The sequence below is a fragment of the Pseudorca crassidens genome, chromosome 10 (assembly GCF_039906515.1).
Source record: "Pseudorca crassidens isolate mPseCra1 chromosome 10, mPseCra1.hap1, whole genome shotgun sequence".
In the NCBI taxonomy this organism is placed as follows: Eukaryota; Metazoa; Chordata; class Mammalia; order Artiodactyla; family Delphinidae; genus Pseudorca; species Pseudorca crassidens.
Window position 1 is genome coordinate 99,604,206 of NC_090305.1, and position 24,393 is coordinate 99,628,598.

The 24,393-nt window shown below is 46.1% G+C and overlaps 1 protein-coding gene across 11 annotated transcripts in view; it reads right to left on the reverse strand.

The window, feature by feature from the left end:
* The window catches only part of SRGAP3 (SLIT-ROBO Rho GTPase activating protein 3), a 368,175-nt gene that overhangs the window by 23,644 nt on the left and 320,138 nt on the right, over positions 1-24,393 (reverse strand). For 10 of the 11 annotated variants that reach the window (XM_067755322.1, XM_067755323.1, XM_067755321.1 and 7 more), the window contains 5 exons: positions 23,400-23,477; positions 13,909-14,043; positions 10,296-10,401; positions 9,868-10,095; positions 6,953-7,032 (listed from right to left, as the gene is read on the reverse strand). In XM_067755322.1, the coding sequence (XP_067611423.1) occupies positions 6,953-7,032; positions 9,868-10,095; positions 10,296-10,401; positions 13,909-14,043; positions 23,400-23,477 (627 nt within the window). Of the gene's footprint in view, positions 1-6,952; positions 7,033-9,867; positions 10,096-10,295; positions 10,402-13,908; positions 14,044-23,399; positions 23,478-24,393 lie in introns of those variants that run through there. The other variant, XR_010947158.1, reaches the window with a different exon arrangement.

Below are 24,393 nucleotides of genomic sequence, written 5' to 3' on the forward strand. Positions count from 1 at the left end.
AGAGAAGGGCAATTAAACCAAAGCCTGGTTCTTTAAAAAGATCAAACAGATTGACAAACCTTTAGCTACAATGACCAAGAAAAAAAGAGAAGACTCAAATCACTAGAATCAGAAATGAAAAAGGGACATTATGGCCAACCTTACAGAAAGAAAAAAGGATTATAAAGCAATATTGTGAACATCTGTATGTGAGTAAACTGAATAAGTTAGATGAAATGAACAAATTCCTATAAAGACACAAACTACTGAAACTAACTTAAGAAAAAATAGGAAATCTGTAGAGACCTATAACAAATAAAGAGATTGAAACAGTTTAAAAAAAGAAAAGACCAAACTACCCACCCACAAAGAAATGTCTAGGCCCAGACAGTTTTGCTGCTAAATTAGACCAAACATTTAAAGAATTAATAACTATTCTTCACAAACTCTTTCAAAAACTAGAAGAGGAGGAAACGCTTCCCAACTCATTTTATGAGGTCAGTATTAACCTTATACCCAAATCAGACAAAGATGTCGCAAGAAAACTGTAGACCAATATCTCATGAATATGTGTGCAAAAATCTTTAACAAAATACTAGAAAACTGAATCCAGTAACATATAAAAAGAATTTTGTGCCACACCCAAGTGGAATTTATCCAAGGAATGCAAAATTGGTTTAACATCGCCCCCATCAATTAATGTAATATATCAATCAATAGAATAAAAAACCAAAAAAATCACATCATCATCTCAGTAGATGAAGAAAAAGCATTTGGCAAAAGCCAACATGATAAAAACACTCAGCAAACCAGGAAGAGAAGGGATCTTCTTCAACCTGATAAATGGCATCTATGACAAACCTACAACTAACATCATACTTAACAGTGAAATACTGGATGCTTTCCCCCTCAGGTCAGGTGCAAGGCAAGGATGTCCATTCTCATCACCTGTAATCAACATTGTACTGGTGGTTCTAGCCAGGGCAATTGGGCAAAGAAAAGAAATAAAAAGCACCCAGATTGGAAAAGAAGAAGTAAAACTATGTCTATTCACAGATGCTATGATCTTGTATATAGAAAATCATAAGGAACTCACTAAAAACTATTTGAATGAATGAACAAGTTCAGCAAGGTTGCAGGTTACAAGAACAATTATTAAGATCAATTGTATTTCTATACACTTGTAATGAACAATTCAACATGAAATTAAGTACACAATTCCATCTTTTGATTAGCATCAAAAAGAATAAAATACTGAGGAATAAATTTAACAAAAGAAGTGTAAAACTCATATTCTGAAAACTACAAATTATTGTTGAAAGAAATTAAATAAGATATAAAAAATTCGAAAACATCCTATGTTCATGGATCAGAGACATAGCACTTAAGATGACACTACTCCCAAATTGATGTACAAATCCAACGCAATCACCATCAGAACCCCAGCTGTTTGGTCTAACCCCAGTATAGCCAAAACAATCTTGAAAAAGAAGAACAATCTTGATAAAGAAGAACAAACACACTACAAAGCAACAGTAATCAAGACAATATTGTACTGGAACAAGGATATACATACGGATCAGTGGAATAAAACTGAGAGTCCAGAAATAAACCTATACATCTATGGCCAGATGATTTTTTACAAGGGGGCCAAGATCATTCAGTGGGGTAAAGAATAATAATTTCAATTTATGATGCTTTTTTTAATGAAAACATATGGCTGCATAAAAGTTGTATACAAATGTTTACAGCAGCAATATTCATAAAAGCCAAAAAGTGGAAACAACCCAAATGTCTATCAACTGACAAATGGATAAACCAAACACGGTCTGTCCACACAATGGGATAGTATTCAGCCATAGAAAGGAATGAATTCCAGATTCATGCTACAACAGGAATGAACCTTGAAAACATCATGCTAAGTGAAAGAAGCCATATACAAAGGCCACATATGGCATGATTTCATTATATGAAATGTCTGGAATAGATAAACACATAGAGACAGAAAGTAGATTAGTGATTGCTTAGGGTTGGGGAGAAATGTGGGAGGGAAAGGAGAGTAAGGGATGAGAGCTAAGGCCATGGGGGTCCTTTCCATCGTGATGAAAATGTTCAAAAATAACATTTTTTTGAAAAAAATGTTCAAAAATTGACTGTGGTGATGATTGCACGTATCTGTGAATATATTAAACACCACTGAATTGTACACTTTAAATGGGTGAACTGTAGGTATGTGAATTATATCTCATTAAAATGGTTAAAATAAAAGAGGCAGTGAGATTCCTACCCAGGTTTCAGGCCTAAGCACGTGGTGCTGGCCAGTTAACCATCCCTACACTAGCGGTGAGGAAATAATGACGTGACCACTGTTCTCGTTTTTCTATTGTCTTTATTTCTTACAGGGCAGAGTGGCAATCATTCAGGCAGAATTGGGCTTTCACGTGTAAACTGACTGAAATACCATTTTAATACCCTCAAAACCTTGCCTAATACATACGATATGGATGAATCTCCAAACGTTATGCCGAGTGGAAGAAGACAGAGCAGAAAGACTCTCTTCACAATTCTATTTATATGAAGTTCTAGAACAGGCAACACTAATCTCTGGTGGAAAAAAATCACATCAGCGGTTGCTTCTTGGGCTTTTGGGGCAGGGACTGAGTGGGAAAGGGCATGAAGGAACATTCTGGGGTATTGGAAATGTTCTGTATCTTGAGAGGGGTTTGAGTTATACAAATTTTTTGCATTTATAAAAACTCACGGATGAAACACTTAAAGTTTATGCATTTCAGTGTTGCAATTTTACTTTAAAAAAAGAACCATGAACAATACTGGCCCTTTTTAATGATTTGCTTGCTGAAGCGTCTTGGGGAGACATCCAGTGATGACTGAAACTTACTTTGAAATGTGTTAAAAATAAGATGGAGGGACTTCCCTGGTGGTGCAGTGGTTAGGAATCCGCCTGCCAATACAGGGGACACGGGTTCGAGCCCTAGTTCAGGAGGATCCCACATGCTGCAGAGCAACTAAGCCCGTGTGCCACAACTACTGAGCCTGCGCTCTAGACCCCATGCGCCACAACAAGAGAAGCCACTGCGATGAGAAGCCCGCGCACCGCAACGAACAGTAGCCCCCGCTCGCCGCAACTAGAGAAAGCCTGTGCGTAGCAACGAAGACCCAATGCAGGCAAAAATAGATAGATAGATAGATAGATAAATAAATAAATAAATAAATAAAAAACAAAATAAGATGGATTGACGGATGGGTAGACAGATACATGAAAAAGCAAATAAAGCAAAATGTTATCAATTGTAGAAACTAAGTGGTAGTTATATGGGTGTTCACTGTACAATTATCTTCAACTTTTCGGTGTGTTTGAAATTTTTTTATTAAAGAAGATACTGGGAACCAATATTTTAGAAACAAGTAAAAATCTTACCCTGATTTCTAGTCAATGCCTAGAACAATCTGATGAAAACTGTGGACCTCTTCTCAGAGGCACACGTTCCTACAGAAATAAATTTTGCCTGTAATGGGCCTCCTAAAGCCCATTTATGGATACCTGATGTGTGCAAAGAGTTAATGGTTTAATGGCTTTCTAGATGTAGATGATGTGCAAGGAGTCAAGGGCAATTTGGCGAATTTGGGGAAAATATCAATGAAAGGATGATGGTGCACATTTTAACTATATGAGCACGTTTCTGTTACCAGTTTCTGTGGTTTCTTTGTCTGGCAGTCTGCTTCCTCATTTAGCATTGTATTAATAAAGTTGCTACTGACTGGCTGCCTTAATGTTTTCATTGTTTATTTCCGACAATCAAGGGTTCTTAGCCTAACCATCGTTTCTTCCTAAGTCTTGGAGACAGGAAGAGCAAGCACAAATGGATTTTCCACACTCACACCCATGATGTATTATAGACTCAAGACAGGGCAGCGGGCGTCAGTTAGGTGCAGAATCTGCTGAGACAGCAAAGGCAGGAGACTCTCAAACAACTGACTTGGTCCTCCAATTCTGTCACTCGTTGGGTGAGCCATCGAATACAAGGATGTGTAGTTGTGGTGTTATGGCCTATTTGACCTTTGAAGGGCTGGGCTCCATTCATACAGGGTACTTTCAAGAGAGACGAAGATACCAATGGATCCCCTACATGAAATGTCTTAGAGGGAAGTAGGTAAGAAATCAGGCAGTTAGGCTGCCAATAAATAGTTACATCAATAAAATTCTTTGGACTCGGTTTCTTTATCAGGACCAGGAAAGATTTACACTGGATACACAGTCAATTGATGTTTCCTAGCCATCTAGTGGTCCCAAGCACTGTGCTAAGCTCTTTCATGTATGTCATCTCATTTTAACCTAGACCACAATTCTCTTGCTGCTGCCATTCCCATTTTACAGATAAGGAGACCAAGGCCAGAGGTTATGTGGCTTATCAAAGATCACATGGCCATAAAGGTCTCGAGTCCAGTGCCCCCTTGACCATTCCTGCAGCTCAACATTTCTATGACTGTTTCAGCTGGAGTTGGCATGAATGTAAACATTTGACAACGCAATTAGTTTTTCTCCAGAGAACGTCCATGGTTCAGCACCCACACCAACACACAGGATACAGAGAGAGTCTTCCCTGAACTCGCTCTCCCAGGGAGAACCACTGTCCTTCCAGGACGATTCTTCCTACCTTTGTCATTCTCAGAAACCAGCAGCATGACAAATAACAATAGGGGCAGTATCTCCTGGAGAAGCAGACACAAGGCTCTGATCTATCCCCTTCCAGGGACCTGTGTGCCTCTGCTCTGAGGGGTCAAGGCAGTATTTTCTGGGGGTTTTCTTGGTGGGGGTGAAGCCTGCCAGGTGTGTCCTGTGGCAGCAAGCCCCGTGCTCTCTGGCCTTCCCCCTCCTCAGTCCTGATGCCCACAGCACCTTCCACCCCCAGTGAGGAGCTGTGGGGAAACACAGCAGGTGCAGGGTGACTGACAGCGACCTCAGCCCCCCAAAAGTGGGTGCCCCAGGAAGGCTGCAAGGCTCCTCAGAGGGCACCTGACCCACTTCCTCACAGATGTGTCTGCCTCCACCAGCAGCCCCCACAGGTCTCAATGCTGAAAACTCAGTCTAACTTGTTGGACAAGAGGTGTTTTCCACCAGTGGAAGAAGAGAGGCTGAGAGCAAGATCTAGAACAAGAGCTGCGTGCACACGCATGCGTGCGCACACACACACACACACACGGGAATAAACAAGCAACAGATGGAGAGAACGAGAAGGGGGGCTGTTAAAAGTGATAGAGGAAGAGGGTGGATCGGAGGTGGTAGGAAAAGAGAGGAAAGGAAGAACAGAGAAAAGCAAACCACTGCAAACAAGCAGAAGGTGGCAGCCTTCATATCTCAAAACAAAGGCTCTGCAGGACACTTTCCTCAGCTCAGGATGACTTCAGCCTCTGAGGATTCTGGCAGAGCTGAACACTGTGCCTAGATGTGCTTTCCTGCCCTGGGACCCAGGTCCGACCCATCAGCTCCCTCTCGGGCCACAGTGACTGGTTCTCGCCTCGGTGCGTGACTCAAGGCAATGCAGTGAGACTTCATCCCAGCAGCTTTCTTGGAACCATTCTGAAAAGGAAGCTCTCTTCCACTGCGACTTTGGGTAAAAGGATGAGGAAAGCCTGGAGTTGCCAGAGACCACCACACAGGGAGATCCTACCTGAGGATGAAGCCAACACAGAGGGAAGCAGAACGGCAAGGTGGAGACACATTCCTGACAAGCTCTACTAAGCTCCTGGATCCAGCTATGCCTGAAGCCATGCCTACCCTGGGACTTTCAAGTATATGATCTGAATCCCTTTTAGGCTTAAGTCAGTTTGAGTTGGAGGTTCTGTGGCTGGAAACTGAAATAGTCCCACTAGAATATGAAAACCCACCTATTAGTCTTGCCTCTTATGCCAACTCCCAGAAACGTCACCTGAGGAGATACCCAGTTCTCCTGACAAAAATGGTGGCCAACAGGGCCTGGGACTGTCCCACAAGACAAACACAAAGGCCAATAACTGCTGAATAATTTTTTATTTTTTAAAAGTGAGACTATCACAGGGAGAAAGGAGGGCTATGCTCAGTCAACATAGGGAGGTGTTGTGACTCTCAGGCCCTTGGCACCTGGGCTTGCATGGGCCCCTTCCTCCACTAAAAGGAACGTCAAAAATTATATCTTACAACTGCATTGTACAGAGATGAATATAATCCAGGCTCATATTCTCTTTTTTCTTATTATTAAAAAAAAAATTAAAACGTTTTCATGGGCCCTGAAAGCATCGTGGGCCCTGGGCACTGTGCCTGATCTGCCTAATGGAAATGCTGGCCCCAGGCCCATATTATCCAGACTGCTTGCCTGTAGTGTCCAGGCTCCCTAGAGACAAACCTGATTTTATTTCCTTGTCTAGAGGGGTGGAAGGTCTGAGGAGTCCCTCAGAGCCCAGGCTGGCCTTTCTCTCTATATATGCTAACACTTCCCTAGGTCACCACAGTTTGGCCTCGCCTTCGGGGTACCCACTGCACTGGGTCACCCCTGTAGCCTGGCATTGTCACTCTGCATGGTGGGGAGCTGCTCTCGACCTGTCAGGTGACAAGACCAGGAACGCCTTGATGACCCATGTCTGGTTCATTGATGTGCCCCAGGTCCCAGCTCAGGCCGGGCGCAGAACAGACCCCCAACAGGGGAGGGAAAGAGGACAAAGCCTGCTTCCTACTTAGGAAACTCTTGTCCCTTAGGATTTGCACTCAGGCCAGGCAGGACACAGAAGGGAAGGAGGCAAGCTGTGTGGGGATGCAGTGGACTGGAGGTCTTTCTGGGTCGCTGTCTGCATCAGAGGATGACGTGCTGACTTCCAAAGCTGGATGGGTGGTTACGTGGGTCAGCCCAGCAGGTGGGCAGGCATGAGTCAGCAGGAGAGGCCCCAGGTGAGTTCTTCGCCCCGATTCCCCCTCACTCACCTTCATCACTGGTGTGAGGCTCGGTGCCATTGTCGTGGTCAACTTCGTCGATGGTCCCTGGCTCGCTGTGCGGGCTGTCGCTGCAAGGAAACATAGGGAGGGGACTCCTGGGGGGCTTTGTACCTCACGCTGCCCTCAGCCTCCCGCAGGCGCCGGCCTAGCCCACCTCTGCGCCTTGACCCAGATCAGGCCAGGCCCACTTCATCCCAGTTTTTGATCTGACCACCCGCAGACCTTCCTAACAGAAAACCACTCCCGGCCCCCTCACCCATTGGGAAGATTCCCTGAATACCATCCCCCAACTGACCCCAGCCCTGAAATTTGCTGGGCTGTCTTCTTGGTAAAGGCCGTCAGTGCCTAAGTATTCTGTAAGATCTAGAAGGCAGTAAAACACCGACGTTTTTCCTCAGAAGGACCTCAGGCCAGAGCAGAAGGAACTTTGGAAGTACTGAGAGTCATCCATCTGGCCTGGCTCCCTGCCTGTCTTGCAGCAGAGGTGACAAGCTCAGCGAGGTGGGTGAAGCTCCCAAGGAGTGGGTTTCTCGGGGCTGCCTCATGGTGCTGCGTGCAAAATCCACATCAGCCCAGGTGGCGAGCAGGCTGGCAACCATGATGGGCTTAGGGGTAGAGTGAGTCCAGGACCATCAAATTCTGTCACTAATGCGCTGGGATAATTTCATCAGCTGCTGCCCCCTCACTGGATTGTAAGCTTCTTAAGGCCAGGGTTCATTCACATAGTGAGCCAATCAGTTTTTTTTTTAATCAAACCATTGATTGAGTCTTAATCTATGCCAGGCATGGTGCTAGGTAAGAGGGATGCGTTGACGGGTAACGTGGACACAAACCTTGCCCTCATGGGCTGAGAAACAGAAGTGCTACAAGTTGAAATATGTTATATAGGCACAAATGAGCAGAGACAAGAACAGGAGAGGGGACCTACACATGGTGTCAAGGAAGTCTTCTTGAAGGTGACATTTACAATACCATTTAAAGGAAAATGGACTTTATTATGAAAAATTCTCCTGGATAAGTTCCAGACTCTGCACAATGGCTTAAGACCTTTCATAACCTGGCTCCTGCCGGCCTGTGGGGCCTCCTCTCTCACCATTCTCTCGTCACATGCAACACTGCAGGCATACAGAACACTTTTCATTTTATTGCATGCTCCAGGCCTAGCACATTCTTTGCCCGCTCTCACCTGGCTGACCCAGTTCATCCTTCAGGTCTCAGTCAAGTCTCCGTGTTTCCTCCAGGAAGCCTTTCTTGACCTCCCTACATTGGCTCCAGGGCCCCTACTCCTAGAACTGCCTGTTTCCTCCTCCCTGTCTCAGGGGTTACTCCTGGTCAGGTTACATCCCTACTCCTCAGCCCAGGGCCTGGCCCAGGACAGATGCTCAGTAACCATTTGGTGAATGAATGTTGTCCACTGTGATGAGACCCTCAACCAAATCCTCCTTTTTGGCTTTGAACACTCCTCCAAAATTACCATGTAATTAGTTTTCCTTTCTCATGGGGCACAAATGGGATTAAGAAAAGTGTGGTTACTGTATGTAGTGCTTTGGTAAGTATGCTAAGATCTGTACGTGCCTTCCCAGAGCACTAATTATATATACTGCAGCAAGAAAAGAAAACTGGTAATGGCTGCAAAAGCGATAAAGTTGAAAAGCTTCCTTTGTCTAAAAAGTGTGCTTGCTGGTTGTAGGATTTCTGTTACAGATCAGGGACAGACTGGCTCCAGGTGCCTCAGATGAGATTAGAGAGCTGTGGCCCGGTGTTTCTATGCAGAGAAGTGTTGCAGAGAAACAAGGAGGCTGGAACGTTTCCCTTCTTTGAAGCCGCTGCCCAAATATGCCCACAGAACTAAAGCGAGGCAAGAGTCCAGGAACGCTCTGACAATCAAAAGAGTAACTCCCCTGTAGGCATCTGGCTGAAAGCAGTGTGGGTAATACCTAAACATACAGCTGTGTGTTGTCCTGGATTGGGAAGAAAGAAAGAGTAGGAACCCTTTGGTTTTTGTCAGTTGGTGTTCTGAATTTTCTGTCTTCACAGAAATGTTCTATTTTCACCGTATTTTCAGGTCTTAGCCTGGGGAAGGTAGTCAGCCCTGAGTTTGATAAGATTCTAAAATATTTCTCCCAAGACCCAGTGTAGCACCAGGTACACAGGTGCCCAACTAGCACCTGTTGGCCTGGTGTGGAGCTCTCAAAGAAAGTGAACAAACTTTGCCAGGAAAAGAGAACTCTAGATGGTAGGGGACAAGGGTGGGAAGTGTCATTCTCAGTTTAAGAGGCTGAGGTGGGGATTATCCACCCCCTGCTGCCTGAGATGGGCTTGCAGCTCACCTGGCCAATGACAGCATTACATACATCTCCTAATCGATGTGATTAGTTCACCAGACCCAAGCCTCAGGAGGAGACGTAATTCTTGGACTTGTGTTAAAACATTTGGGAAGGAGAAGCTCTTTTTCCACTGGGGATGGTGAGAGAACAGGCTCTAAACTGGCGTTACCAGATGCCTCTTTGAAACTACCAAGGGAGAGGCTGCCTGAAAATGAAGCCAATGTAGAAGAAAGCAGCCAGGGGCTGGGAATTGCAGGACTGAGTCCTGATGATAATAGTTGAACTCCTGGATCCAGCTATACCTAAAGCCATGATCCCAGACTTTATTTAGTTAAAACTAAATTCCCAATTGGCTTAAGCCAGTTTGAGTTGTATTTCTGTCCCTTATAAATCAAGACAGTCTTGACTGATGTACCTATCCCTCGTATAAGGCTGGTGCGAAGCTCAAATGAGAAAATATATATGGGAGTACAGACTAAAAAGCAGTAACAAAATCAAAGGGTTTCTTACTGTTCTGGTTCAACAGTAACAACAACAGCGATGATAATAATAATATTAAGAAGAATGGAATCTTACCAATATTCTTCCCCTCCAGCCATGCATTTTTCATACACAGGTCCCTCTAGCTCCCGGGGGCTGGGGAAGATGGCTTCATGGTGGATGATGATGGTTTTGATGACTTCGTTGACGTGTGCCTGGCAGGACACAGGGTCTTGCCCATCGGGGATGTGCATGAGGGTGGGCCCGAAGCAGATGGCCAAGTTGTAGGGATCCATCATGTTCTCGTCACTATATTGCGAGAGGCTACAAGAAAGGAGTACCCACAAGTCACCAGGGAAAGGTGAATCCTCCTCCGTGGTTTCTTTCTCTTGGGGGCTCTACTCACGTTCAGGAGGGTCCCATGTTCTAGGAACAGTTGTACCTACAAACCTCAGGACACCCCCTCCCAAAGGAGGCCAGGGCTGAGTCAAAGAGGGGGTCCCCCCCTTGGCTGGGCAACTCACTGGTTGAGGAAAGCGAAGAGGTATCTCATGACCACGATGACCACGCGGGGAAGGGTGATGAGGATTTGTTGGATCTGGTGCACCCTCTCAGCTGGGTTCTCCAGTTCTGTAACACAAAGGGACTTTTCAGGGTGCCTTTCACCATCAGAGAGCCAAGTAGCTGACATCTGTGAGTCCCACCTGTGAGATCAGCCCACGTGGTTCAGGGGGAGGCAGCTTTTTGTTTTGTTTTAATTAATTTATTTATTTTTGGCTGTGTTGGGTCTTCGTTGCTGCACATGGGCTTTCTCTAGTTGCGGCAAGCGGGGGCTACTCTTGGTTGTGGTGTGCGGGCTTCTCGTTGTGGTGGCTTCTCTTGTTGCAGAGCACGGGCTCTAGGCACGTGGGCTTCAGTAGTTGTGGCGCATGGGCTCAGTAGTTGTGGTGCACAGGCTTAGTTGCTCTGCGGCACGCGGGATCTTCCCAGACTAGGGATCAAACCGTGTCCCCTGCATTGGCAGGCAGATTCTTAACCACTGCACCACCAGGGAAGCCCAGGCGGAGGCAGTTTTACTCTCAGTTCCAGGGATGGAAATGTGACCCTGGCCTGGCCAATCAGAGCATCAAATTCCCCTAGCCACAGGGTTGGGCCCAGGAAGGGGTCCATGGCCTAATCAGAACAAATCAGGGTTGATCCTTGGGACTCAGCTGGAGAAACCTAGAGAGAAGTTCCCTCTTGCAACTGGGTAGAGGAGCAGCTGGGGGCTCCCAGGAAAGAAGATGGTGTCCGGGAGTGCAGTCACCACAGAGCTGGAGGGCACAGATTCCCGAAGATGTCATGTGAGGTCTGAGTCCAGCTGGGCCTTAACTTTTCAGATATATGAGCCACTACATTCCCTTCTACGGGTTAAGTCAGTGTAAGCTGAGTTTCTGTCACCTGTAGCCTATGAGTCCTGATGAACACAGGCAGGGACCAGGTTTTATTAGACTCTTTAAAAACACCAGCTGCAGCACAGGCCTGGCACAGAGTAGGTGCTCAGGAAATGAACACAATAAATAACCACCTCCTGAGCTGTATATTGGTCAAAGAGCCTGGTGATTCCTGGGCTCTTGTCTCTGACCCCCATTTTCAGGTCAACCCTAGAGATACAGACATTTAATCAGTCAAGCCAGAGTTGGGGGCAGCAAATTGGGCTTGGTAAGGAGAAAAAAGTGCTTTGTGGGCTTTTCTCTGTAGAGAGAGAAAGCTCAGGCTAAGAGTGAGCTACCAAAGCTCCAATGATTATCTGCAGGGCTGATGCATAAACCCATGTCAGTTTCTTTTTCAGAGAAAAACATGTTTTTCTCACTCAGCCCCTCCTCTCTCCAGCCTCCAGATCCTGTCAGCATGTTCCTTTTAAAACACAGCTTCCCCCTTTCTCCTCTGTATCCAAGGCCCTTCATGATGCAGCTTCAACCACCCTTGCCTGCTTCATCTCCCAGCTGCCGCCCCTTCTCCAAGTATCTGAAGATGACTGAGAGCCATGCTTCTCAGATGAAGTGGGCGTGCACCTCTGGGGCACTTACAAATATGTGGGGCATTCTCTGGGGTTGTTGCAGTGACTGGAGGGTGCCACTGGCATTTGGGATCCAGGGGCCAAGGTGCTAAGGGTCCTGAATGTGTGGGACACACAACAAGGCACTGCTCTACCCAAAGTGCCAGTAGTGCCCTGAAGAAGAACTGTGCCAGGCCACCTTAGCTACCCCCCACCCCTCCACCCGAACACACGAAGGCTCTCCTGCTCCAGGCCTTGGCACACACTGGTGATCTCTCTTCTCCACCTGGCATGCTCCAGCCTACCTTCAAGGTCTGGCACCTCACCAAGGCCTCCACACAGAGTGGAAGGCTCTGGCACACATATCGAGTCCACTGCCCCCCATACAGGCCCCTCCATGTCCTTGGCTTCAGTCACACTGCCCTAGACCACCTCCACTACTGTTTATTAATACTGTTTTCTTAAATACATTTCTTTAAAAAAGGAGACCTTGGGCTTCCCTGGTGGCGCAGTGGTTGAGGGTCCGCCTGCCAATGTAGGGGACACGGGTTTGTGCCCCGGTCCGGGAAGATCACACATGCCGCAGAGCGGCTGGGCCCGTGAGCCATGGCCGCTGAGTCTGTGCGTCCGGAGCCTGTGCTCCGCAACAGGAGAGGCCACAACAGTGAGAGGCCCATGTACTGCAAAAAGAAAAAAAAAAAAGGAGACCTTACCTCACTCTGTAAAGGAGAAACCAGGATCACTTGCCATAATTAGAAGGTAACATAAAAAGAGATACAATGAAAGCAAAACAATGCTACCAAATTATAGGTAGACATTGTTTTATACAAAAGTTTCTGAGACTGAAGTCCTGCTCTCTCTGTTTAGCAGGGAGATTGACTTGTACGTTGGGGGCAGAGGGGGTGTCACTCCTTGATGTAGCCAAGGCTTTGGGAGGGAACTGAGGAGGGACTTTTCCTCTCACACTGTCATTCAAGGTACACAATGCCATGACCTTGTACCAGGGGCCAAACACCTTGTCCGCTCAGGAACTGGTCTATTGGAGCTTCTGGAAATACTGGCTGAGCAGGTGACACTGGGCTCAGACAGGGACGGGCCTCTGTGGCCTGGGATTTCTGAGAGGTGGTCTGGAGCCTGAAGTGGATCAGGAAAGATGAGCAGGAAGTAGTGGCGGGGCAAAAGAGAGGAGGAAGCGCCTTTCACACAAGACAAATAAGAGGGTTCAAGCCTCCCTAGGCTCTTGTCACCTCCTGGGGCACTTCCCTGGCTGCAAATATCCCTCAGAACATGGTGAGAAGCATCCCTAGTGAAACGGGGTGTGGGGCAACTTTTCTGTAACTCAAAGAGTTTATTAAAAAAAAAAAAGAGTTTATTCCAAAATACTAACATTCTAATATTCTAAAATTAAAAGTTTATTTAAAAAAATACTCCCAAAAGATTGTCATGGATTTTGGCATCTTACAGTCAAGGTGCCTTTACTTCAGCCCCTAGATTGGGCTCCTGCCTTTATCCACAGAAATACTAGTCAAGAAGGACTCTCATGGCTAGTGATGTCAGAGGAAGCCCACAATCAACTTATTTTCATCATTTCCCTGTTTGCCATATTGCTGACCTGACTCCCAAACCTTCCATGGCTCCCTGTAACCCAAGGGGAAAAGCTCTGGAATCCTTGCAAGGCATTCAAGGTCTTCCCTTTCTTGCTCCATCAGACCCTTCCAGCATCTTACACCATGTACTGGCTGGGACACCCTCCTGCTGGTCCCATTGATCTGTGGGTCCCCAACCCTTCCTAGGATCGCTGAGTCCACTCCTCCCCGAAGACTCTACTCACATCATTCTCCGTCAGCTGTGATTTGAGAAACCAAGGCTCCCTCTGCCTCTTCTCTTCTGAGCTCCTCCTATACCCAGAGGTGTACCATGCCCATGAGTTCTTCTATTATAAACCATCTTGTTATTTCCACAACTAGGTTTTAAGTTCCATGAAGACAAGAGTCATATGGCTTCTTTCAAGGCACCCCTCCCCTGCAGCGATGAGCCTGGAGTGCAGCTTCAATAAAGATTGGTCAAGAAATTGATCATTCCACCTGGGAAATACTTACTAATAGTAGATATCAAATCTTGAAACCTTTCCTTAGGAAAGAGTGGGTTTTCCAGTCCTCGGAAATACAGTTTTAGAACACCAGCGACTGAATTGATATCTCGTTCATTTTGATCATCCACAAGCGGGTCTTCACCTAAGGGGAAACAGGAGATGACGATTCAGCTCGGTAAGGGGGCAGGGTGTGTGCAGATGGCGGAAGAGGTGACCTGGCCCAGCCTGAACTGGAGGACAGATGTGACAGCCTCCGCCACACAGCATGCTTAGGGTGCTCCCTGCAGCGGATTCTGAAACTGCTCCAATCTCTAACAACGCTGTAGAATTAAAATAATGAACATCCGTCACCCTACACTTACACTCATCTTGCCATATTTGCTCTCCCTCCCTTTCTCTACTTATGTTTAGTACTGCTCAATTATTTGAGAGTGTTTTGTAGACATTACAACACATCACTGCTAAATACTTCAACACATTCCTTCTCAGCATAAGGCTATTCCCCTACGTAACCGTGTATTACACCTAAGAAAATTAACAAGAGTTCCAAAACACCGTGTCACAGACTTTACCCAAACATTCCCCATTGTCCCACGTCTTTCATAGAATTTTTCAAACGCTAAGATCTAATCAGTGTTCACACAATTCATTCAGTTGTTATGCTTCGTTAGTCTTTTGAATGCAAAACAGACCCCAACATTTTTTATTGTTAGTTTGTTTTTCATAATATTGACTTTTATTGAAGAGTCCAGGCCAACTGCCTTGTAGAATGCCTCACGTTCAGGATCTGTCTGATTGCTTCCTCATGATTAGAGTCAGGTTAAATATTGTGGCCAAGAATACTATGTGGGTAATGCTTGATCACTGGGTTAAGGTGGTGGCCTCTGGATCTCTACACTGTAAAGGTATATTTTCTCCTTTGTAATAACAAGTGTAAAATATAAAATATTTTTGTAAACAATAAGTGATCTATGTGCATGTCATCATGCTTAACATATTTTACCCAGTGCTTTGAGCATCCAATGATAACTTTTGCCCAAATCAATTATTACCCTGCGGTTCTAACGAAATGGTGATTTTCGGATTCTGTCATTCCATCTACAATTATTAGGTGGCATTCTTCTAAAGAAGAGCTTTCTCCGTGTTCCCTCCACCCTCCTATTTTTTTAAAAAACATTTTACGGGCTTGTTTTTATAATTTTTAATTAAAGTGTTATAACCCGTTACATCACTATTCATTGGGGTGCTCAGATTGTCCCCAGATTTGGCCAGGGGGAGTCCTTTCTTATGTCCTTTGATGCAACCTCTATTGAGCACTTAATTGCTTACTGGCATAAAAAATGTCCCTGAATCACCTGGTACTTTCCTTGACCTAGACCTGGAATAAAAAACTTCTCTAAGGAGCTTTGTTTGCTTTTTGCAGGGCATGGTATTTAGAAACCAAGATCTCGGTTCTAGGTGTGCTCATTGCTACAGGAGTGTCATAAAGAACATCTAGGCTCTTTCAGTACATAGAGCTAGAATATACATATTTTTTTTTCACAAGTTCACACTGATATCTCTAATTCATGTTTAAGGTACAATGTTTTATTTACCTTCATTTATTTTGTATTTTCATTTCATTTTTCTTACAGTGAAAATCTTGTTCTGAATAGTATTTATAATTGATATCTTAATGTATCTGCCTTATCCTACAATATACATAAAACAGTTTCAGATTTTTTTGGTTTTGTTTTTGTTTTTTTTGTGGTACATGGGCCTCTCACTGTTGTGGCCTCTCCCGTTGCAGAGCACAGGCTCCGGACGCGCAGGCTCAGCAGCCATGGCTCACGGGCCCAGCTGCTCTGCCGCATGTGGGATCCTCCCGGACCAGGGCACGAACCCATGTCCCCTGCATCGGCAGGTGGACCCTCAACCACTGCGCCACCAGGGAAGCCCTAGTTTCAGATTTTTAATAGCAATATCACCACTAGCGATAAACCTACTACATAAAAATTAACGTTTATTTGCAGGGCTTTTTTTGTTTTTTAGGCCCTCAGAATGTATCCCACTAAAGACATATGATCAGAAGACAGAAAGTAGATTAGTGGTTGCCTAGGGATGGGGGCTGGGGTGTAAGCGGTACAGGGAGTGACTATAAATGGGTACAGGGTTCCTTTTAGGGATGATGAGAATTTTCTGAAATTAGATTATGGTGATGATGTACAAATCTATAAATATACTAGAAACTACTAAAATATACACTTTAAAAAATGGATGAGCCTTATGGTATGTAATTCAATAGAGCTTTTAAAAAAGTGTATGACCAGAGCACATGTTGAAAAGTTACTCTCTGTATGGTTGTCAGTCTGATATACAGCTTATTTGTTTCTATTTATATTCAATTTTAGGGATTTAATTTTTTTAGAAATCCTTTTTTTTTTAAAGTATGCAATTTTGAAAATATAAAGCATCCACATGTTCCAGGAGTCCTAACCAGATAAAAAGTTGCTTGCAGAGAAGCCCTATTCTTATTCTTCTCTCCCTACACCTTACATTTAACCATTTTCATTAGTCTCTGGTTTGTCCTGCTAATCTTTCTTTCTGCAAAACTAAGCAAATACACATATACAATTTTTTTACCTTCCCTCATTTCTTACATAAAATGGACGTAGCACACTCTGCTACTACATATACTTGTTTCTTCTCTAAACAGTAAATCCTAGAAATCCCTCCTTGTCAGTTCATACAGATCTTCCTCATTTTTTTTTTTATGGCCGCAAACGACTCTATTTCATGGATAGACCATAATGTAGTCAACCAGTCTCCTATGGATTGACATTCCCATCTTTTGCTGTTACGAATACTGCCACAACAAATAACCTTGTACCTGTGTTTCTTATTCATAGAGGTGTGTCTCTGTGGTAGGTTCCTAGAAGTGGGATTACTGGGTCAAAGGGCAAACAAACATGTAGCTTCATCAGATAAAGCCAAATTCTCCTCTGGTGGGGCGGCACCATTTTCTCCTCCTCCCAGCAACATAGGAGAAGGCTGCTTTTCCATAGCCCTGCCCATGGAATGTCTTTTAAATTTTTGCCAATTGCACAGGGGAAAATATCTCAGGAGAGCAGCACTTTTCAGTTTAATGGGGGTTGCTGAGCTAGTTCACCACCAGGATTTCCATGGGGGACGTGAAAGGAAGCAGGCAGCAACCTGACACCTCCCTGAAGGTGCTGAGAGAGGTCTGTTCACTGGGCTTCTCCTCCTCCTGCCAGAACAGCCCAGAGCAATCTAAGTCTGGTAAGTAATGAAGAGCAGAACTGCGGGCTTCCCTGGTGGCGCAGTGGTTGAGAGTCCGCCTGCCAATGCAGGGGACGCGGGTTCGTGCCTTGTGCCGGGAAGATCCCACATGCCACGGAGCGGCTGGGCCCGTGAGCCATGGCCGCTGAGCCTGCGCATCCGGAACCTGTGCTCCGCGACGGGAGAGGCCACAACAGTGAGAGGCCCGCGTACCATAAAAAAAAAAAAAAAAAAAGAGCAGAACTGCAAATTCATACTTGGATCTCTATACTATGCCTCTGTGGGAAGAGAATGTGTGTCACTGCCAGGGCCTCTGCTGGCCCCAACATGCTTTAGTGCAAATTAGAGAAAGACACCCACACACACACACTTCCTGAACCAGGGCTTGTGGCTTCCAGGGCATGAGCCAGAGTTCAGCACACTCCTGTCCTCGTGGCTGAGTACTCTTGTGCAGTGCCCAGCCTGAACGACTGTGTGTGGCAGCCCATGCATTGTGTTCCACAGGTCAACCTCTCAGACGTTCCCATAGGAGGAGATGAAAATGCTTCCCCACAGGGGTTGAATGTAAATGTCCCCAGCACTTCATGGCTGCTCTTTACTGGTACTGGCCACTTGCCAGATTCTGTTCCCTCAGATCACTGTCTCCGGAAAACTCATTCTAAGCAATCATCTGGGACCCACCAGCCTGCACTGAATCAATCTGGTTTTGCCTTACACACACACACACAAACACACAGGCATAATGACTGATTGCTTAGAATGAGTTCCTCTAGGATTACCTTTTTTTCCTCTAAATTAGTTTTTTCTTTAAATTTAACCTTCAGTTTTGAGTCACTTAGTTGCCTGTTGCATCAAATGATTCTTTGGTTTTACAGGTTGCCTCCCAGTGATGCCAGATGGGATCAGTACAGCCCCAGGTGCCAGTTGCTAATGCCTATAAAATACCATCTTCCCCAAAGGAGAATCATTTAAGAGTTCTTTGGACTTCATCTTCAAAAGTAGCCAAAGAATTCAAGTGACAGGTTATCCCAGAAAATCTTTTGCAGTTAGTGAACTTAGGGTATCAGTAAGAATATTCAGAATACCACACACACAGTTTAGGTGATCTTGGTATAGTGGTGGGACAGCAGTGATTATAAAATGAAAGTAAATAATATGTACATGCTCTGTTGGGGGGACACTAGAGGGAAACAGGTGTTCAGCCTAGAAAATCATTTCTCAGTGGATTTCCTATGAAGTCAATGTGTCTTGGGTTTAACTTTGAAACAAATTTAAAAATTCAAAAACTGGAAAAAAAAAAGGAAAATGCTTCCCCCACAAGACTTTCTCATGAGGAAGGAAGAGAGAAAACATATATATATATATATTGCCTATACTGATATAGCACTTTTCAAGTGAGAAGCACACTGGCATATGTGATCTCTCTTAATCCGCAAAACAGCACTGCATGGCACCAGGGGAGGCATGGTTCCAGCTCCACCCCTCTCACCTGCAAGAAAGCTGAGGCCCCAACAAATGAAACAACTTGCTCATGTAGTCAGAAACAGACACCAGCAGCTCCCAGGTCTCGTAATGCCTGGGAGGTATTCCTTCTTCTACCTGTGGTTTTCAATTCTATCTGCTGCCTGTCTGCCTGCATGCCTATCTATCTATCTATCTATCTATCTATCTATCTACCTATCCATCTATCATCTTCCTTCCTTCCCTCCCTCTCTCCCTCCTTCCTTTACAGTAGAATCTCAACTTTTCTTTTTTCAAGAAAAAAGTTCCCATGGATGAGCAAAGCTGCCTTAGTTGAATTTAGAGAAAGGTGCAAGCCCTACCTTCTCATCTTCCCTCCTTATCCCAGTAGCAGCCCTTGAAGCCCCTCTGAAGGACCGTAAGAGTTTGAAAACTGCGCTGTATTAAGCTGTTCCCCTAGTGCACCACATGTTACTCTTGTGGTCTCATGATCCAAAAGCACAAGGATTTTATTTCCTCCATACAAGCTCTCCTTGTTAAGTCTGGTTAACTTACTGACCACACACACACACACACACACACACACACACACACACCCCATCCATTCTTGCTCTTCCTCCCAGAAGGCACTTCGTCCATAAAAGGAGCCATCCAAACAATCCTCCCTCCTAGCCCAGGCCTTCGGCTCTCTGCAAGGGTTGCCAATTTTGGCTTAGAAATGAATGGAATTCCAGAGTTCAAGATGAGCAGGATGGTGTATGTGAATGATGGCTTCCTCCAGGAGGAGAATTAGAGCTAAAATTCCAGGCCAGTCCAAGAGAAAGCTAGTTCCCATTTTGCTAGCTAGTTTCCCGGGGAAGGAGGCAGAATTATTACCAAACAGCCCTGCCTGCAGCCTGCTCCCAGCCAGGTCGCCCCAGCATTCCCTAAGGGCTGAAGGCAGGCTGCACCCAGGGCAGAGTGAACACACCGTGTGTGCTCACAGCTCTAGGGGAACGTGCTGCTGGATGGGGGCATGGCAGGAAGCCCACAGGTGGTCTCTCCAGGGCAGGTCTCTGCGGCCAAGATCCTCCCAGCCCCATCCCGAGGCTCCGCAACGTGACAACCCCTCCCTGTGTCTCCCGCTCACACCCCTCTTCCTGGGGTAGGAAACAGATCTGAGAAGGGCCACATCCAGAGTCTAGAATGTGTCAGATCCTACATGCCATGATTTCAGCCCCAAATCCAAACCCTATGTTGATGTGAGCACAGTGAAAGGACCATTGACTCCCTTTCCAGCCACCCTTCCACATGAGGAGAGAACACAGGCAGCTCTCTCACCTTTTACATACCAAGAGGACAGGGGATTGGTTTGTGGGGAAAACAGAGAGGCAAAAAGCTAGCCTGGGAGACAACAGCAAACCACAGCTCTTTCCACAGCACAGCTGCTGATTCCTGTTTTTCCATGATGTTTTCTCCTTCATTTTGCCAGAAGATTACAGGAAGATCTCAAAACTTGAGTGCTGAGTTTGAGATTTATTGACAGCAAAATATAATTAAAAAAATCATAATCCCTTGGGCTTCCCTGGTGGCGCAGTGGTTGAGAGTCCGCCTGCCGATGCAGGGAACACGGGTTCGTGCCCCGTGCCAGGAAGATCCCACATCCCGCGGAGCGGCTGGGCCTGTGAGCCATGGCTGCTGAGCCTGCGCGTCCGGAGCCTGTGCTCCGCGACGGGAGAGGCCACAACAGTGAGAGGCCCGCGTACCGCAAAAAAAAAAAAAAAAAAAAACATAATCCCAACTAAAACCCTGGTTGACTCACGTCAGAGGAGAAGGAAAGTGCGTTTAGGAATAATAAGCCAAAAATGGATTTCTAACATGTAATTTTTTCACAAGCTTAACAAAAAGAGGTCCGTGCTCCTTTCAACAGCCTTCTTCATGGAGCATAGGCAAGAGCTTCGCCCAAAGAGAGAAAAGAAGGGGCCAAGGAGGAAAAGATCCATGTCTGTTTGAACAAGTGGCAAAGGACAGGCACCCTGCAGGGATTAGAGGGTTTAAAATTTTTTAAATAAAAGGAAGAAAGGAAAAACACACAATGTACTGGTTTGAAGAGAAAGTTCCATCACCAGTTAGAGCAGGTGGGCCGCGAGGAGTGGGCCCAGGCCGCTCACTGCCAGGGGCTGAGAAGAACACAGCAGCGAGCCAGGGAGAGGAAAGCTGGTTTCAGGAGATGGGGGAGGAGGTGCCCCGAGGGTCAGCCAGGTCAGGAACCCAAACCCAGGGCCGGTGGGTGGTGAATGTCAAGAAACAGAAAGTAATGCATGTGAAATCTGGGTACCAGCCAGCCCAGAGAAGCCAAAAAGGGTTTTTCTAAAAGAGACATCCCAGGAACTATTCTTTTAGAATAAGCCATGCTCCCGTGTAGGCTCGGGTGGAGCCGAAGAACGAAGCGGGCAAGAGAATGAGATTCATCCCGGAACGGGGGTGAGAGGGAGAGGGGCCAACTGCACACATGAGGCAACGAAAAAGCAGAAAACAATTTTTGCAGCTGAGGTTTGGGTCAGGTGATCTCTTCGCTCCAAGGAGCAGAGAAGTCTAATTTGCACAAATACCCCTCCAAGGCACCTGAGCAAGTAACAGAAGGTGCTGACCTTAGAAATCACGTTCAGGAAGGAAAGAAAGCAGCGCTGCTGGGGTGGGGATTGGGCCTGGCTGCCTGGTACAGCAAGGTACTTACTTACAAGACACTGGCAAGTAAGAAAACACAACGGGGAGCGGTCACCGGCCTGGAGGCACCAGGCAGTTTACTCATGACATACAAGGAATTCTCTCTGATGGGGTGAGCCCAGGAGGATGGAACCAGCAAAGGGTCCAGACCACGGCTCTGTTCACTTACAATGAACACAGGGCAGCAGGGGTGTTAAGGAATTGGGGGAAATAAAGAAACCAAACCCTGGCTGGGCTGTCTGTCATTGCCAAGAGAAGCTCAGGGAAATGATGGATGACACTTCTACCAGGGATGCTGAGGGGAGGATACCTCTTGCTTTGTGGGCTTTGCACATGCTGTTCCCTTGGTCTGGAATGCCCTTTCCCTGCTTCCCCTGACTCTTACTCTTCAAGCCTCAGCTTAGGCATTTCCTCTTCCAGGAAACCTTTTGAGGCTTTGCTATTCCTCCCCCTTCCACGCAAACTGGGCTAGGGGCTCCCATGCTACCCAGCGATTACTCCATGCTTGCGCTGACCGTGCTGTTTACTAAACCGGTTCTCTGCTAGCGGTGACTTGTCTGTTGTTCCTATCATATTGACAGGCCCTAGTCCATTACCCAGTGCAGTGCAGGGCTCAATGCAGGCTTGTTGAGAGGATGAATGAATGCGCGAGTAGGAGCTTGGAGCAGGGCGATTCTGGGGCTCCCTGGTTCTAAGTACCCAAGATCCTGGAGTGGACTCCAAACCCTAAGCTCTCCAGGACCCTCCTCATGGGCCACTGAGAGCCACATCCAGCCCAGTCCTGCTCTCCACACCCGGTTCCAAGCCAGAGTGCCTAGTGCTGCAGAGCTCTGTGCTGGGGGCTATGGTGGTGACTGCCTGGGGCTGACAGACTGCTTCCTCTGCCCTGGAGCTAGATCTCAGGACGGAAGCGGGAGGATAGGGTGACCGAAGGTGAGTCTGCTCAGGAGGCAGCCCCTCCGGGAAGCCTGGCAATAAGTCGGGAGAATTCTAGGGCTGGAGCCCTGGGGAGAGGCTTGCTCAGAGCACAACCAACAAGGACAAACCATAACCTTCCAAGGCTATTAGGAGGATTACATAGAAGAATGGGTAAGAAAGTGCTTTGTAAATTGGGATGTGATGTATTGCGGGGAAATGGGTTTGGGATCCGGGTCCTCAGACCAAACTTAGTACCTAACTACTCAGAGCAAAGTGTAGTAAATCAGAGCTGAGGAGTAACTACGGAGACGGGATGCTTCCAAACGCTGTGAAACTAGAAGTGCAGATATCGCTTAGGATGCCCCACACTGGCTCTTCTTTCCTCCCTGGGATGGGCTTTGTTCAACAACCAGAGAGTGTGATGCTGGAAAATATTTCCTTGAACGGAAATGCACGGACTCTCAGTTTCACTGTAGCAGCAAGATATGTACTAGTATAAAAAGGCAGAGGTTTAAGAAGAATTGAGCTCCTCCTGACCCTAGAAAGTCCTTACTTTGCTTGGACACTGGCCGTCTGTTCCCATCAGGGATCCTGGGGCCAAGGGAGGCTCAACCAAATAAGCCACATTCTGGTGGCCACTTCATTCCTGATAAGCTTTTATACCAAAGTGGGAACTAGGTAACCTCTCCAAGGGTTGGGGAGAATAGCTTTGCCAAAAACACTGCATAAAAAAGAATTAGGCAATTCTAAGCCACTCCATGTTATCTAGCTTCTTCCAACTTTTCTAAAACACAGCAGCCTTTACAGATTCACACAATAACTCCAAGGCCCTCTTTCCCAGCAACCACTGTAGAGCCCACCAGAGAAAGTCACCCATGTGTGCTGGTAAATGTTCAACAGCTAGCTCTTTGGCGGCGAAAAGAAAAAGATCAAAGGTCTTAGTGTTTGCCAATTTCTGTGATGTAAATACTCCCACCTTGGCTGATTTCGAGCTACCAAGGTGAAGTCGCTGAAGGTGAAGTTGGGAAGAGATGTTGATACAAGCTACCCCAGCACCACTGGCTCTAAGACATGCGTTAACACCCAACCTGGCTTCCTCTGGACACAAGCTGGAGATGATCACTTCACACCTACCTCTCTCAAAGGAATTTTTGATGTCATTGACTTCAACCTGGGATCCTGGCACTCTGAAGATCCCTTGCTGCTGGAGTCCTAAAAGAAATAAACAAACAAAAAAAGAAAGAGAAAATGCCTTGAGCTCATCAGGCCACTGGGAACACGGAAGACTCTCCCCACTGCTTGCCTCTTTCTCCCGCCATCCTTTGTAACAGAGTCATTCCCAGTGACCGTCTCCTGGCAGAAGCCCCAAAGGAGCCTTTGCGATGAACTTCAGCTGGTCCAAATACTCAGTCACATTCTGCTTCATATGTCTAGGGTCTCTTGTTTGGGCTTGAAGGAAACAAGAAGTTTATATCAACACTGGACCAGTGAATGACTTCCACTTTAACCCACAGGTCAGCTCAATCAAATAACTGGGTAGTGAATGCTGCCTAGTGCGTTCATCAGTTGCACTGGTCCCAAGTAGCTTGACCTGAGTTTACAAATGCCATCGGAGTTTAACAGCCACAGAGACTCTGAATGAGAATGATTAATGCCACTCCCTCAACCATTCCCTCGCCCATCACAGACAACGTCTTCCTTCAAGAAAATCTAGAGTCTAGAGTGCATGCTGGCTTGGGATCAAGGAGTTTGGGGGACATTAACTTATTGCAGAAGGACGATCTCATTTTCTATGTGTTTCTACAAGGCCTTAACAAAGAGGAGAACTTGATACCTGACACAGCAGTAACAACAAAACAGCGACCTATAAGATTGAAGGAATTAGAGGGCCTCCCTCATCTGAAAAGGGAATTAAGACTGGGATCCTTTCCCTGAGATTCAGTTTTTCTATATGAAACAACTCTCCACTTTATAATTCAGGAAAGTGTTTACCCTTAAAGGCAGGCTTTAGTTAAAGTTTGGTTTGTACATATAGTATGTGCTCAATAAACGTTGTTCATTTCTTTCGTGCTGAATTTCTACCACCTGTGTCTCTTACCCCATCCTCCTGGCTCATTCCCATCCAGTT